Source organism: Cheilinus undulatus, linkage group 20, assembly GCF_018320785.1.
Source record: "Cheilinus undulatus linkage group 20, ASM1832078v1, whole genome shotgun sequence".
NCBI lineage: Eukaryota > Metazoa > Chordata > Actinopteri > Labriformes > Labridae > Cheilinus > Cheilinus undulatus.
The window spans coordinates 5,226,442-5,243,669 of NC_054884.1; the positions used below are offsets into that span (position 1 = coordinate 5,226,442).

General features: G+C 39.5%; 1 protein-coding gene across 1 annotated transcript; it reads left to right on the forward strand.

Moving 5' to 3' along the window:
- The first annotated feature begins 9,467 nt into the window (after positions 1-9,467).
- Positions 9,468-11,733, forward strand: LOC121528539 (mast cell protease 3-like). Its single transcript, XM_041816041.1, has 5 exons — positions 9,468-9,521; positions 9,593-9,744; positions 9,831-9,963; positions 11,216-11,479; positions 11,575-11,733. The coding sequence occupies exons 1-5, from the start codon at positions 9,468-9,470 to the stop codon at positions 11,731-11,733; spliced, it is 762 nt and encodes a 253-aa protein (XP_041671975.1).
- Positions 11,734-17,228: the final 5,495 nt, after the last annotated feature.

Below are 17,228 nucleotides of genomic sequence, written 5' to 3' on the forward strand. Positions count from 1 at the left end.
GATACTCCTGCTCTGGGTTGCACCGGCTGTGTGTAAGTTCAGATGTCGTCTAGTCTGAACTTAAATTCTTACTGATGAGGGAGTTTACGCTTCCCTAACATTTAAGGTGTTGCACCAGGTGAGATAGCTTCAACGTAGGCTTAAGTTCTAACTTCAATCTTACACTTACCTCCTACTAGGTGTAAAATAGAACATGGTTGTCATAGTGATGGCTCTAAAGGACGGGATAACCCAGAGGATGGCGAGGAGTTGAGAATTTTACCGGCAATTTGGTGTCAGCTCTGCGTTCTCCATGATCAGTAACACTGTTGTTTTCCATCCACTGTTAAATTGTCTTGTGTTAATAGGGATTTCACCACTACATGGCAGTGTTGAGGGATGCTAAGTGATTTTGAGATTTCTAAAAAAAATCAAAATGATTAAATATCACAGCATCAATGGTACTGTGTGTCCATGTCGGATAAATGCTAAACAAATAAATGAGTTTAAAGGCTCAAAATCTGAGATAAAAAGTCAATTTTATAAGTCTTAAGGGTCATATTGCAAATATAAAAGTCAAAGTAAAGTTTTTAAAGGGCAAATACATGAGATAGAGAGTTAAAATCATGAGTTTAAATATCAAGATATGAGATAAAATACAAAATCAAGAGTTTAAAAGGTCGAAATAGAAGATAAAATTCAAAATTGTGACTGTAACAGGTCAAAATATGAGATAAAATTCTAGATTAGGATTTTAAAAAGTGAAAATATGGGATTAAAAGTCAAAGGTATGAGTTTAAAAGGTCAATATATGATTTAAAATGAAAAATTGTGAATCTTAAAGGTCAAAATATGAGCAAAAGGGTCAAAATTATGATTTAAAAAGGTCAGAATATGAAATTAAAAGACAAAATCTGAAGTTTTAGTCATAATCTCGGGATGCAAATTGAAAATATGAAATGAAAACACAAATTAATTTCTTCCCCTCATTCCTGACTTTTTATCTAGTTATTTCAGTTTCTACTTTTTCAGATTTTTATGACTTAAAAAGGATATTTTTTTTTTTTAATCTTCAAGGTTACAAATGCATTTTTATTCTGGAGGAAATCTGCTGACCTCATTCCGGTGAGCCAGTTCTAATTATAAAGATATGATATGACCTTGTGAGCCAGGTAAAACTGCACCGAGGGCCGCATTTGGCCCCCGGGCCTTGAGTTTGACACCTGTGCCATAACTTAAGGCAGAACTTCAGCATAGATGGTGCGACAGGCTACTGGTATCTGTAAACCATCCCACATTTGCTGCATTCTTAGCAGCCTTTGCAGGGGGATTTACAACAGACATGTTAACAAAATACAGATTATAGCTTACCCATTTGAATACCAGTCAAAGACATAATCTGTGCTGGACTTGTGATGAGAATTGGTGGGCCAAGAACTATGTCTCCTGAACATGCTGAGCACAAGGTTTCCAGTGGTATTGACTGCGTTGGATGTTTATTTTGGACAGAAAGGACATTGTCTGATAATACAGCTGGGTATTTCTTTGAAGAGTGAATGTAGGAGAGCTTTTTCTGCAGTCTGTCATCTTCAGGAGGATACGTGATACCCACATTTTCTGCTGATGGTTGTGGCTCAGTTGTATCTAATGTCGCCTCTGTGCTTCTTATCTTCCTGAAGAGTTCACTCTGTGTCACATTTGGCCTTATTTGTAAACACACGAAATTCTAGGCTTTGCACATGGACAGTGCCACTTATTCATTTTCCTGTCATATGTGACTGTCACACAGCCCAGTCAGCTGTAGTCGTTGACATTCGGTTCATAGTTAGAAATTAACCTTTTGTGCTCAGACCTCAGGCTCACATCAGAGGCAGCTGCTGCCTGTGACTGAAGCTGGAGACACAGCTGTTTTTAGCTCTCTCTAAACCACTTGTTTCTGACCATTTCACTGAGACTCTCTTCTTTCAGTTCTGTCTGGTCAGCGTGTTTAGAACAGTAGTCTAGAGAGTGGACATGATGACACTGGAATGTCTTCATGCTACTTCTAACTGCGAAATCACATACCTGTTGGCACTCACTGGACTTAAAGCCTTGCCAACACAGGAAGCTGGCTTTTGTTGCCAGTGTCAGCTGGAGGCTCATCAGAAAGGACCCATCAGTAGGAGGCCTGCATATTTGAAAATGCTTCTCTGAATCCTGCCATCTTATGATCATTTTCAGGCAGAAAGGACAATGAAAGTGGCCATTGCTTCCTTTCCTGCAGGATTTCTGACCTCCAAGGTAAATGCATAAGTCTCTCCTGATTAAACTGCTGGTTGTAAGATTAACTTTAGTTGTTGAAGTCAAGTTTCAAACAGAATTTCATATAAACAAGAATAAATGTAATTATCCAGCAGCAGCAGAAATATTTCTCAGCGGATTACATATTTTGCAGTCCATCTTCAGGACTTCCAACACTAAAAACATGCTTACAAGTCCAAATAAAGAGAACTGTTCTTCTCTGTTTAACACTCTTGAGTAATACTGATATAAGATGTTGTCCTTGCTAATGATATCAGAAAGTGAAAGAATAATTGAATCAGAACAAAACTGGTTAGAAAAAGGAAGCTTTCTACAGAAAAGCCTCTTGGGCCTACACTCTATCTCCAACAGGAAATCCGTCTTTTTGAAGAAAATAGCAATAATTGGGGTATTTTCGCACTGCTCTTGTTCCATATCTGGATTAAATCTTCTGAGAGATTTGATCCGATCAACTTGTACTTCAGCAAAGAGCTAGATGAGACATGGATGATGAAAAGTTGTTCAGGACTTTCTCAAAAGGCGAGGTCGTGGCGAGCCCTCAAAATTGCATATTTTTGAAAAACAGGAAGTTGAGTATAACTCAGCGATGCATTGTCCAATCTGATTCAAACTTCCTGGATTTATGGACGGTCCATGTCTGCACACATTCATATGGTTATATTTTCTTTCTGTCATAGCGTCAATGAGTGGTGACAGAGAGTGTTAAAGCTGCTAGCAGAAGCCGCTGTTTAAAGTCCTTTGAAGATATTTACATGAAATTTGTGTCAGGACAGCCTAAAGAAGTGGATTTAGGTCTGTACAAAAATCTGTGACTTTTCATCAGAGGGAGTGGCCTCTACGGGGCGACATACAAAAAAGTTACCTTTTTGTCTTGCCATCAATTTTTGAACAGCCTTAACTCTGGAGTACATCCTTGTACCTGAGACAAATTTTATGTGCTTGATAACAGTCCTGCCCAGAACACATTAATGTTTGAAATTTTAAAAAATTGCGCAGTGCCACCCTCTGGCAACAGAAAGTCACTACGCCTGAATTTTGCTTTACGATACTGACGTGGTTGGTCAAATCATGCTGAAATTTGCTCAGGCAGTATCCAAGAAGTTGATCTTACACATACTTAATGGTCAAAGATCTACATCAAAAGGCGTGGACATGCCAATTTTTTGTTCGCCATGCAACAGGAAGTAGAATTTTCAAATTCTTAGGACACTTGTAGAGCACTCAAACTTGGCAGAAAAATTCCAAATGCCAATCTGAAATGATTGATATTACTTTTGTAGGTGGGCATGGCCTATTGGCTCAGTGAGGCCCCCTACAACTTTTCAAAAATTCAACCCCTGCCGCAGGTTTAACCTAGGATTTCAACCATTTGTGGGCAGATGTGTCATGTCAGGATGCACAAAAAATCCTCTTGGACCAATGTCGTAAATCAAACAGGAAGTCGGCCATTCTGATTTATTTTGGTTGAACGAGGCATATTTTAGGGGACACATTTGAACAAACTTGTCTGAGGGCGTTCATCCAAACAACTTGATCTTTGGTGCAGAGCAAGAAGAGATGTCTTAGGTCAAAAGTTGTTTACAACTATCTCATTGGTCAAAAGGTGTGGCCATGGCGGCCCCTCAAATTTAAATGCTTCCTTATGTAATAAAAGTAGCTGGCGCTCATTAAAAAAATTCCATTTATTACAAGATTGGCCAAATCGTACTGAAACTACCCCAGATACATCCTCCAATGTTGACCTTACTCAAATTGGAAGGTCAAGAGTCCTTACCTAAAACGATGTGGCCATGACAATTTATCATTCACCATGTAACAGGAAGTAGAATTATATGATGCTTACAAAACTTGCAAAGCCGTGAAACTTGGTACAAAAATACCCAGTAGCAAAATGAGAAGATTTATAGGATGATTTTTGAAGGCGTTGCTTTTTAGCTCAGTTGCGCCCCCTACAACATTTCAAAAATTCAGCCCTTGTAGCAGATTTTACCTAGAATTTTGAATATTCTTGAGCTTATACATCATTTAAAGATCTACAAAAAAGCCTCTCGGACCCATACCAAATAACAAACAGGAAGTTTGCCATTTTGATTTCTGTGGTTTAAAAGCAGCATGTTGCAGAGGTCATATTTAAAAAAATTCCTCTTGGGGCATTCATCCAAACATCTTCATGTAAAGTGTATTGAAAGAAGGCATGTAATAGTTGAAAATTTCATTTAAACTTTTTTGTTACTCAAAGGGGCGTGGCCATGGGGATTTTTTTCCACCATGAACAGGATGTAGAATTATCCATGGCTTAAAAAACTCACAGAGCCCTGAAACCTGACACAAAAATGAATAGTGGAAATCTGAGATGACCTCTCTTTGTATTGTGGGTGGGCATGGCTTTTGGCCCCAGTAGTGCCCCCTACAATATTTCAAAAAATCAGCCCCGGCAGCACATATTACCTAGGCATTTACAAATTCTTGAGCATATCTATCATCTCAAAACCTACAATAAAGCCTTTTAGGCCCATATTGTAAAACCAAAGCTAAGTTTTTAAATGTATTTTTTCTTGTTGAAAGTTTCAAAGCTCCCTGTTCTCTTAATAGAACCAGAATTAAGGCTATGCTGCCATCTTGTGATGATACAAAATACTCCAACCAGGCCCGGCAAGTGCAAACGTGCCCCTATAGGTAAGAGGCAATTTTTCCACCCCTAAGTTTGCACCTGTAGGTAACAAGAAACAATACTTCAACCCTGAGGTCAGGGAAAATAGTCATTGTTTTGTTCTGGATGGTCAGAGAAAGACAAAAAGTCATGAAATGCATCAAAATGTACAGTGCCTCGAGCACAAATAACGCTTTTACATGAACCACTCGAGATCAGCTGAAGAGAAGCATGTGAAATCATTTGTTTACAGCGCCTTTTTTTACCTCACTCTCTCTGAGTGGCAGCAGTTAATCCAGCACCATGGACAGCTTCACATACAAAGGCGCATTCTTGCATTAGTCCCTATCTGCAGTCCGCAGGCAGCAGTTTCAAGACCTCAGGTTCAGGACCCTAGAACTAGGACCCGTGTTTTGTCACAACAGCCCCACCGGCTAAGTCAGTAAGCATTGCAAGTAAGTCGCTTGAGTTAACATAACTCTGATAGGCAGGAATTTAAAGTTAACTTGAAGTTATTTTTTTGTGATAAGTGTTTATTTCCATTTTGTAGAAATGTTTTAAACTCAATAAGCCATTATTTCCCCAAAGTCTTTGATCCCCTATTGAATTCACAACTCTTTTTCCAAACTTTTCTTTATTTTCCACTTAATAAAACACAAAAACAAGAGAACAAACAGAACATTTAGGACAGCACCAGGGGATAACTGGGGTACAGGGCTTGCCGAAGGCTTCACGGACATTTGAGGGTGAAATGCAAGGAAACATAGATATAATATTTAGGGTAATGTTAGCTAGTTTCTAATGAACTGTGTAACATTATTGATAAGACAACATTAGTTCCCTTACTATCAGTAATGTTGTTTTATCAATAATGTTACACAATCCCATGCTGCAACATGTTGTTCATTTTGCTTGGATGAAATCTATATGTTATTTTAAACCTATCAAACTTAGCTCATCAAATACTTGCATTCGTTCTACTGCCCATCTCTGTCGTTCATGGTAGCAGTAGCTAGCAAGCTGTATTCAAACAAATGCTCATTAACAATGTGCACCTGCTCAAGCAGGGTCGTATTTCTACAGTCCTGAAACTGCTGCCTGTGAGCCTGCAGGTACCCCCTTCTCCATTCTTGAGTCAAAACATCAACAATGTCACTTTTCACCACACAAATGCTCACTTGTACATCATGTGGTTTAATAAATTTATTATGACAGTTCCACTGCAGCTATGCAAGAAACAACACAACACCACGCACAAGAACACAAAGAGGCTTTTGAAAAGCAAGTCTGCTTAAATCATAAACAATATTATAGTGAGTCTGAGTCAAAAACTGACCTTTTGCTGCTGCACACAGTATAAACACATGAGTGTGATTAATGACTAATAATCCAATTCAATTAATGTGCAACAAGAGCAGGGGCACAAATAACTGTAATCCAAACTGTGATCCACTCAAACTCATTTCAGTTAACAAGAAGCAGTTCCAAAACAAATCCATAAATACACACACATGCATGCACCCCCCCCCCCCCCCCACACACACACACACAGAGTTAAAAGGAGCCTTCCTTTCAGAAGTTGGCAGCGAGCTTATGTCCCTGCAAAAGTCCGCAGAATGAGACTAGACTGAGATTTTGATGACTGTCCGACTTCTGATTCTGTGAAACTTATAAACGTGGCTGAGAGTTTATCAGTCTGTAAACACAACGATGGACTTGGCAGTTCATGTGGAAATGAGGTAGCATCTTCTCTGATTGATGCTAGTGGCACTTGCAGCTACTGTCGCAATGACTGACTGTGAGGATCAAGTGGCTGAATGGCAGCATTGTGGATTTTCATTTATCAAGTCCTGAGTTCGAATCTTGCGTCTTGCACAAATCTTTTTTTTTAACATACAAGACTTGAAAATTTGCTTTAATGTGTGATCAAAACGACTGGCCTAACAAAATATTCATTTCAGTCCATTACAGTTCGCACTAAACGTCATTTTAATATTTTGATTATTTGCTCTGACATCACGCCTATAGCTCCGTCAGCTGCCCTTAAAATAGAAAATCACTCTGCAGTCCCGTGAGCTAAGGAATCCCAACATTGAAACGTAATCAATAGCTAAAGTTCTGCTGTAGCTATCAGAAAAACTCTGAAGTTAGAGACTTCAGAGTCACCTGGCCCTGCCCAGTGTGGTGCTGATCCTGCACCTGCAGCACAAACAGCGTCAGCGTGATAACTCCCTTCCACTGATGAAGAGTCTCTCTACCTGTAATGTACTCCCGCCCGCCTATACGCGGATTCTGGCCTGATGCTGATTGACTGAAAGCTGAACTGTAATGGACTGAAATGAATATTTCGTTAGGCCAGTCGTTTTGATCACACATTGAAGCAAATTTTCAAGTCCTGTATGTTTCCTAGCCAGGTAATAAAAAAAAATTTGTGTAAGACGCAAGATACAAGCTCAGGACTTGATAAAAGAAAGTCCGCGATGCTGCCATTCAGCCACTTGATCCTCGCAGTCAGTCACTGTGGAGTAATGTAATTAGATATCAACATTGGTTGGTGCCGTTCAGCTCCGAGCAAGACCGACAATCTTTCTCTTCCTCTGTAATTCATATAAACATAAATGTTACAGACCACTCTATCGATCTTATTGCTAACATCACCCGGCTCATACAGCGTCATAATGGCGATTTCTGTTAAATACGACTCATTGAACCCCCTGTCTTGTAGAGATGGCAATTCAACCACCGCTGTGATACGACTTTGGAGAGGAAGCCATTATAATAATAATAAAAATAATAATGATAATAATAACAGTATAATAAGATAACATTTCTCATTTCACATTGACGTTATATAGAGTTGTTACTAAGTCTAAACTGCTGCCTCCTGTGTGAAGCCTATCTGATGAGAAAGGCAGCCTCGCCTGTGAGCCTTCACTGAGGGCAAAGACCCAGGCTCTACACGTACAGATCCAAGCACACGCTTACAGATCTCAGTACAAATCATGTAAGGTACAAGTGTTGCAAAAGTCACGTGTGTATGACAGCCAATTGAGAGGCAGATTCTGAACCAAAATGAACTAAGTCCACAATTACAAATTGGTCTACATATTTGCAGATTTATGGATCTTTGTACAAATTTTCAAAACTTTGCACACATTTGCAAATCTTTACATGCATTTGTGGATTTGTGCACGCATTTGTGGATTTGTGCACGCATTTGTGGATTTGTGCATGCATTTGCAGATCTGTGCACGCATTTGTGGATCTGTGCATGCATTTGTGGATTTGTGCACGCATTTGTGGATTTGTGCACGCATTTGCGGATTTGTGTGCAGATCTTTGTACACATTTGCAGATCTCTGTACGCATTTGCAAATACTTTTGCAACAAATATAGCTCCATAGTATTAACTCATACACAAACTGTTGTGTAACCCTTTTTTTTCCCACTTAATGCATTCCTGGGATGAGCTACAATTTTGCTGTGCTGCAGCACACTGCCCGGGTTTGCAAACATCCCACTATCCCCACATATCAGCAATTGTAACACACCCCGACGTGCCCGAATGTGCTGCTTGAAGCCCTGGTTTAGATTGCTATGTGTGTTAACTGATAATACAAAGAAATAAAACAGGTTAAAAGTGTGTATTTGTGACTGTGGGAACTTCAGTTCTCGTGTCTGCAGTAGACAATAGTGGTTTCTGTGGTTCATCAAGACTGACTCACATTTCAAAAGGAACCTTCTGAGGTTTTAAGTTGTGACACGGACATCCACCACAGGAAAATGGAGCCATACCTTTGTTTATCACTCAATACTTTTATCAAATAAACCAAATGTACATACAAACAAACACCAGACAGCAGATATCAGAGACAAAATTCAATATTCAGTTCATTTAAGCTCACTGGCATTTGACACCCTGATATGACCCGTCAGTACACCAGGGTGAGGTTAAGGTTAAAAAACACATTTGATTACATAACAAACTTGCCACAGCATTTTGGATCACTTGTCAACAATAGAGGGAGATCTCACTGAGTCAGGTGAAAAAGGAATTGTACCTGGAGGATACAAAGGCAGGAACAAGCATCTGTACCTCTGCATGTGAGACAACAGATTTCAGATCAGCAGTGTTTTTCAAATTAAAGATACATGAACAGAGATCAAATGCAGATCAGAAATTACTTCCTGATATAGATTTTAATCAAAATTGTTGAAATTTAATTTCACAGTAAGTCAGAAGGACTGCCAAAGCAACAAGCAACCTTGGAAGCAATAAGGTGCTCTGCTCTGTCAGTGTTTAACTGGAGAGCATGTTCTCTTGTCTAGTCACATATTTGAATCAAAAGAAGAGGGAGAAGAAGAAAATAGAGATGGATTAATGTATCAAATGTATAAGAAATTAATACTACATGCCTTCACAAGACAGGGCGTGACTTAAGCAAGGCTGGTGAACACAATAACCACAGGTCTCATAGTGAGCACACAGGGGGGTCTCTGAAAACCTTCAGACCACAGACTGACTGCTGCTGTCACCATGCATGCTCTGTACAAGATCTTCATTTTTTCTGCTGTGGTGGGATTTGGTAAGATATTTCAATCTGATTTAAACATTTAGGCTCAAAAAGGAGAAATTTCAACCTAAAAAATGTCTCTACCTTTAAAGCCCTGGGTGGTGAAATCATTAATGGTGAAAAGACCAAGGAGAGCGCGATGCAGTACATGGCCTCTGTGCAGAATGACAAAGGTCATATCTGTGGAGGATTCCTCATCAGTGAAGACTTTGTGCTCACTGCGGCTCACTGTGATGATAAGTGTGTATCTTTTTGCTTCAAACATCCTGCTTCACCCTTGTGTTTTGTGTATAATTCTGCTGATTATTCTTAATATCTTCATGCAGGAATCCAACACATGTTGTCCTTGGCACCCACAGTCTCAAAGACGTTGATGAAACGAAGAAATACCTTGTGAAGAGGTGCAAACATGGGGATTTTAAGAGCACTAGGTGTGGGGATGACATCATGCTCCTCAAAGTAAGCATCGCCAGTCTGTTTGTCTCAAAAGACATTATGCTTCTTTGTGTCTGGTTAGCTGCTAAACCTTAAGTTTTGTTGTGAGTAAGGGTAGTGTGAGTAATTTTAAGATCCTTTTCCATTGTGCTTAAAGCAATCATAGACAAGAGAATAAAATTATTCTGAATATGTCTTCCTAGTCAGAAAGCCACAGAACTACACACCAATAGTAGACGTACAAATGTAGTTCTTGCTTATTTTCTGATAAAACAGACTAAAGTCTCCACATTTTAAAATAGTTTAACACATCATATTAATAACCCCTTTTTTTAAAAGAGCTATCATCTGCCATTTCCACAAGTAATTCAGAATTGACTTGATTTTATATATACTTTGGTGTAATTTGCTTGATATGAAAGCAGAGTGGGGAATTTAAAGGGGCTTGAACCTCCATGGGGGGCCTGGGTCCTGCCAAGGGACATTTTTTGGGAAATCAAACGCTATTTTGATGTTATTTAATGCACTCTGGGCACCTTATTCACATGCACATTACAAATACTGACCTTAACGATTCAAGTATGTTTTTTATAACCTCAAATTTGATGCACACCTATTTTGCCTATGCTTTGGGGCCCATTGGTCACCTTGGGCCCAACAACAGCCTGCCTTTGTGTGACGCCCTAAACTGCCTATGGTTGTGTACCACTATAGAAATGAAGTCATCATCATGAAAAACAAGTAGAAAATAGAATTCACCTTTAAAATGAAACATGACATGGTAATAATTGAATTCTGGAAATCAAAGCTAGTCTGTCATCCATCTAATATTTTAAATGTGGACTGTAGGCTGAATTATTTATTGACCTGGATGGAGATCTGCACGGCTGAGTGGCTTAACTCTTGGGCAGATTTTGGGAAAATACTGAATATTTCAGCTGATTTTGTTTGAAGAAACTCATTTACTGACTGAACTTAATGTTTTTAAAGTTCCATTGTCTTAACTGTTTCAGATTTTTTGTGATGCAGCATGAGCTGTAACATTTATTTATTTTTCTAACCTCACACATTTATCACTGTAAACAAAGTTAAAGCAATCCTGAATTCCTAACAGCTGTGTTCAGGTGGCAGCTTTATTAAGGGTAATGAAACATGTTGCTTTACTTCACTTGACGCCACATGTTGTTTCTGTTTGCTTTGCAATGAGAGGTGAAACCACGTCATATTATAAAGAATATTTTTCTAGATTTTAACCTTTTTTTTTTTTAATCTACAGTTGTCAAGGAAAGCTAAACTGGGGGGTGGCACACATATTGTACGCATCAAACTCCCGAGTCATAAAATTAAACTTAATAAGAAGAAAATGTGCCGTGTAGCTGGATGGGGTTCAAGAGTAACCGATGGAAAAGATGAAGATAAACTGTGGGATGTGAAAGTTCCTGTGATTGACTATGAGGAGTGTAATAAGCTGTGGCGGAACACGCTTCCTGAGAAAGTGATCTGTGCAGGTGGAAACAACACAAAGAAAGGATTCTGTAAGGTTGGTGATTCATCTGTTAGCAGTAAAAGTATAAACAGACACTATATTTAAAAAAAATCATTAAAAATGACAGAAATCATTTTTCCTCCTATCAGGGTGACTCTGGTGGACCTTTGGTGTGTGACGATTTGGCCGTTGGTATTGTCTCCTTTAACAACAACGAAAAGTGTGACTATGTAAATAATATTCCCAACGTCTATACAGATGTATCCAAATACATCTCCTGGATTAACAAGATCATGAAGAAGTGCTAAATGTAGCGTTAAACATGATTTCAATGTGATGGATGCATTTGGCTGCATTGTGAAATTGATCCACCTCAATCAGAATTGGTGTTAAACCTTTTTTCCCTTTGTTTTCCAAACCTTGTAGAGTTTTCAGTATAGTTGGGACATTTTATCCCTTTTTATTATCATTATTGTTGTTGAAATGTTTGATCATAGCTTGCTAGCACATCTAACAGGTAATTCAGTTTGTTGCATCTAAATTGTCCTTTGTTGAAAATAAATCACTTGACAGGTTTATTCTGTAATTGAGATTGCTATGTGTGTTAAATGTTGAAACAAAGAAATAAAACAACTTATGATTGTATGTTTGTGACTGTGGGAACTTCAGTTCTCATGTCTGCAGCAGACAACAGTGGTTTCTGTGGTTCATCAAGACTGACTCCCGTTTCAAAAGGAAATTTCTGAGGTTTTAAGTTGTGACATGGACATCCACCACAGGAAAAATGGTGCCGTATCTCTGTTTATCACTCAATACTTTTATCAGATAAACCCAATTTATTTACAAACAAACATCAGACAGCAGATATCAGAGACAAAATTCAATATTCAGTTCATTTAAGCTCACTGGCATTTGACATCCTCATACTGCCTCTTAAGTAGTAACACACACCAGTGTGAGGTCAAGATAAAAATACACATTTGATTACATAACACACTCGCATTGGGAGCATCCAGCATTTTGGATGACTTGTCAACAACAGAGAGAGGTCTCACTGAGTCAGGTGAAAAGAAATTGTACCTGGAGGATACAAAAGTAGGAACAAGCATCTCTAACTCTGCTTGTGAGACAACAGATTTCAGATCAGTAGTGTTTTTCCACTGAAAGATATATGAACAGGCAGTGAATTAATATGCAGATCAGAAAGCATTGCTTGATAAAACAAACATTTATTTTCACAGAAAGTCAAAGAGAGCCAAAAGAACAAGCAACCTTGGAAGCATTAAGGAGTTCATCCCTGTCAGTGGTTAACTGAAGAACATTTTCTCTTTTCTTGTCAAATACTTGAACCAAAAGTAGGGAGAAGAAGAAAAATGGGTATAAAATTATTTATTACATGTTTAAGAAATTTAGGACAAGAATTAACAGTTTGATTAAGCATCAATACTACACGGCTTCACAAGACAGGATCTGACCTAAGCCATGCTGATGAAGACTATAACCACAGGGTCTCATAGTGAACACAATGAAACTTGGAGTGGTCTCTGAAAACTTTCAGACCACAGGCTGTCACTATGCCTGCTCTGCACAAGATCTTCATGTTTTGTGCTCTGGTTGGATTCGGTAAGATTATCTGACCCATGAGCAACAGGCTAATATAACTTAATCTCACAAATTTACCTTTATGCCAACAAAGCATTTTCGTTATGGTGCCAACTGTTGGTAGTAAACAATCCTCCATGCAAGATTTTCTTTAGTCACACGACATTACATTTTAACTCTTTAAGCGCCAAAGTCGCAAACTTGTCACAAGCAACATTTCTGAATTAAACAGGCTCCAGCTGCAAATATGGTGCCTAATGTTGTTACTACTTTACACCAGGAGATGGTGGACATGAGTAACTTTAATCCCAGCAGTATTTGTGGATGTGTTTCTATTCAAAGTTTTGGAGAGAGAACGTTTTGAAAGACGCACCCCCAGTCGAGGAGACAAGGAAGTGGTGGTTTTAGTCGGAGCGTAACAGAGAGAAAGAGAGTGAATTGTAGCCAGAATGCTCACAATGCTGGGAGAAATAGGGGAATATTCACCCTCTGACATGATGTTCAGTCGTCTGGTGAAACCATGGATGAGACTGACAGTCAACAAGCAGCCCATACCGAAGCCGATGCTTTGCCTCGCCGTGGCCGGGGGGGTGAGAGGGGATGTGGTGGGTGTAGCATAGGTGGTCAAACGCCGCCATGGAGGTAGCGGGAATAAAAAATGCCGCAGAGCTAGGGGCAGCTATGTTAGAAGCTGTGGGAGAAAACACACAGCCAATGGCGGTGGAGGCCACCTGGTGACGTCAGAATATGCAAATTAGATGAGTGAATTTACTCCCATCACAAACTGTGAGTCATACTGAAGAGTTTTCTCATTTACAGTATGCCTTTATCTCTAATCACTTTCAAGCTACAGCTTTTTGAAATCTTGGTATCAAAATTGAATATTTTCTTGAAAAACCTCTGGTGCCCAAAGGGTTAACTCTGTGCTTTCACGTAAAGCTGTCTCTAAAAGACCAAAATTGATGGCTGTTTTACAGTTCAGTTTGGACAAACATCACTGCAACCTGCTATAGTTTCTGATGAGGCTAAAACCCAGAATGTACCAAGACCTGATGTGCACAGAGGTGCGAGGGCCCGTTCTGTGCTGCTTGCAGCCCTATTGGTTGTTTTTGTTCTTCATCTTAGATAAATAAAGAGGTGCTATACTACAGATGTGTGCACATGTGAGCTACTGCAACGACAGGCAGAGCAAATATGATTGGTTGACTTTTTCCCTGTCTCCTATTGGTTGGTTTATCCAAAAAATCCTCAAGTAGACAGATGTTTTGAGCATGCAGAGAAAGTTTCATATGTTGGCACAAATTTAGGTGGGTAATTAAACCCTCCCCCACCCCCACCCACCCAAAAAACAAAAACAAAAAACAGGAGGGCCTTTTTTTTTTTTTCTTCCCACACATTCACTGGGGGGAGCTTAATACCTGGCTCAACAATACTTCTTCCAGCAAGACAAGCTCATAGGATAAATCCAATCAAAGGAAAGGAACCACAGTATTTTTGTCTCACTGAGAAACATCCACTCAGTTTTGAAAAGGTGAATGTAGTCCATTTCTTCAGTTATCAGCCAAGCCAAACTATTCAAACCTAAAGAAGTCCTTATTCAACTTCAGTAGAAGCTGGCTTTCTAAGTTGTGTATGTTATATATGGTCGTGGGTGGGCTGGTTTTTCAGCTTGAGTTTCTCCTGCCATCTCCATTGCCAATTTTTGTTTGAATAAAGGCGGGAGAGCTTGCTACACAGACCGAGGATGACGTAGCCTATTTCCAAATCCATCCCAGGTGTGAGCGGTGACTGTAAATGTGGCACCATTTCAAAGGTAATAAACAGGCTTTCCAATGGTATAAAATGTATTGCCAAGAAGCATTGTTACAACAACAAAATAATCTACCAAACACAAATTCCCTTACTTTTTGTACTATGTTTAGAAATTAAAAAGATGGAATGTAAATTTAGCTTGAGGTTGTTGTTTTTTAAGCCTGAAAATGGTACAGTTTAAACAAAAGTTGCTACCTGCAATATTTTGTTTATTGGAAAATTAGACTGAAAGAACTATTTACATTTTACACTAAATTTTATATAAACTTGAAACTTGAATTGAGTGTCCTATCAATGTTTTTGGTCACAAGAGTAAAATAACTTTTTACAATTTGCACTAATTTGTAAATGAAATTGCAACTTGAATTAAGTTTCAATGTTTTTGATCACAAGAGTAAAAGAACTATTTACAATTTACACTAAGTTTTATATAAACTTGAATCTTGAGTTGAATTTCAGATCAATGTTTTTAATCACATACCATCACTAAACTATCACTAAAAGGTGTAGATTGATACTGACTACAGAAATAATGACGTTAATGGCTAATGTATTTAGCTGACACTGAACCCCATGCTGAGTTTCACAGCGGTGGTGTCACCAGTGTGCCCTGGATGTGCTCTGACATCCACTCTATTACATTGTCTGTAACACATGACTACTGTCACAATAATTATTCTTCATTTTTTTTTTTATTCTTCATCATCCTTTATTATCATCCCTGATAATAAAATTGATAAGAAAACGGTTATCATTGGTGGCCATTTTGAAAAATGGCTGCCATGGGCACCGTATTGAAAATTTAGGATGCCTCCATATCCAGTTTTCTTTAGCATGCTGTGACGGAGCGAGTCCGTCACTGACTGCGGGCAGCACACAAACACACGCACACGCTTAAGCACACACCGCGCTGAGGCAGATACAAAAAAAGCGCACAGGCAGACATGACACTCACCAAACTTTTCCCCCTCTGACAGCTGTTTTAATTATACAATGAAATTCACAGAACCTTTCCCTTCCTTCTCCGTTTCATAGCGCAACCAAGGGTGCATACTTGGGAGCTCTAGCTTTCAGAGACATACATTTAAACAGTTTAAAGCGCTCTTACCTGGAGGCACGCTGCATTTGAGTTCTACCACATCCAGCTCCCATTATGTGAATGACAAAACCGAGCGCATCATTTCTGCCTCCTATATAATTTTAATGTCCCAAAGGACATGTGACCCTCTCAAAGGGTCACATGATTCATTTAATTGAGATTTTACTTGTTTCTTGTGAAAATAAGGAGTATTTTGTGCTTTTGAGTAAATTAAATAGGTAACAAAAAACCAATGAAAAATGAATGAAAATGATGACGGTTAATAAAATGTTTAGAATGTCTTTATTTGAATGAAAATGTTGTTTTGAAGAAATTTAGGGGATTCATGATGCCCAGTAGGAGGGGCTTCTGCTTTAAATGAAGGCTGCCATGGCCTAGTGGGTCAGATGGTTCTGGGTTACAGAGCAGGTAACACCAGGTTTGACTTTGACTTCTTTTCGGCCTTTTTGAGTTGAGTTATTGAAGGACTCTTTTGTTTATTGAATCACTTTTATGTTTAATTGTATATAGTGTAAATAGTATTTTTTCCATTTTTGCTCATTTTTTCCCATTTTTGTGCTGCACTTTTGGAGGCCGCCTGGAAATAAATTTCACCATCACTGCAACCTTCTGACTACGCCTGTGTTTTTGAGTGTTTTTGAAAGAACTTCGCCACAAATGGTGTCAGAAGTGAGATGGCTAGTCACAAGAAGATTATCCAGCCCAGAAGAACGCGCACAGGACTGAGGTCTCAGCAGAGAGTGCGGCTAGAGGAAGCAGCGGCATGGACGGACTCAGCTTGGGAGATAATGTCAGCAGCATCAGAGGAGGACAGTGATGAGCCCAGACCTGTCCCAGCACCAGCAGCGTCTAGGGCCCCTGATGCAGCAGGCAGCACCAGGGGAGAACTGCTTACCATGGTGAGAGACTTTTTGGCAGCACAGAAGAGGAGAGAGAAAGGCATGATGGCAGAGCTCCGGGACCTGAGGGCTTCTCTTCCAAGGACAGAGCAGTTGTCTTTACCTGCTACCCAACCAAGCCTGGCTGCACCACCACCAGGGCTGAGCCGGCCTGACACTGCTACCACTCCTAGCACAGTGACTGCAAGCAGCCCAAGGCTTGACCTGCCAACACCAGCACCGCGACGACATCAGAGGTCTCCATCTGAGGCTGCTGAAGCTCCTACCTTCCAGTCACAGGATTCCAACAGCAGACCTGACCAGCCAAGTCCAGAATGGAGGCACTATCAAGACCCAAAAATTCCACAGTATCAGATTGGTGAGAACATTGAACACTATTTGCTGCGCTTTG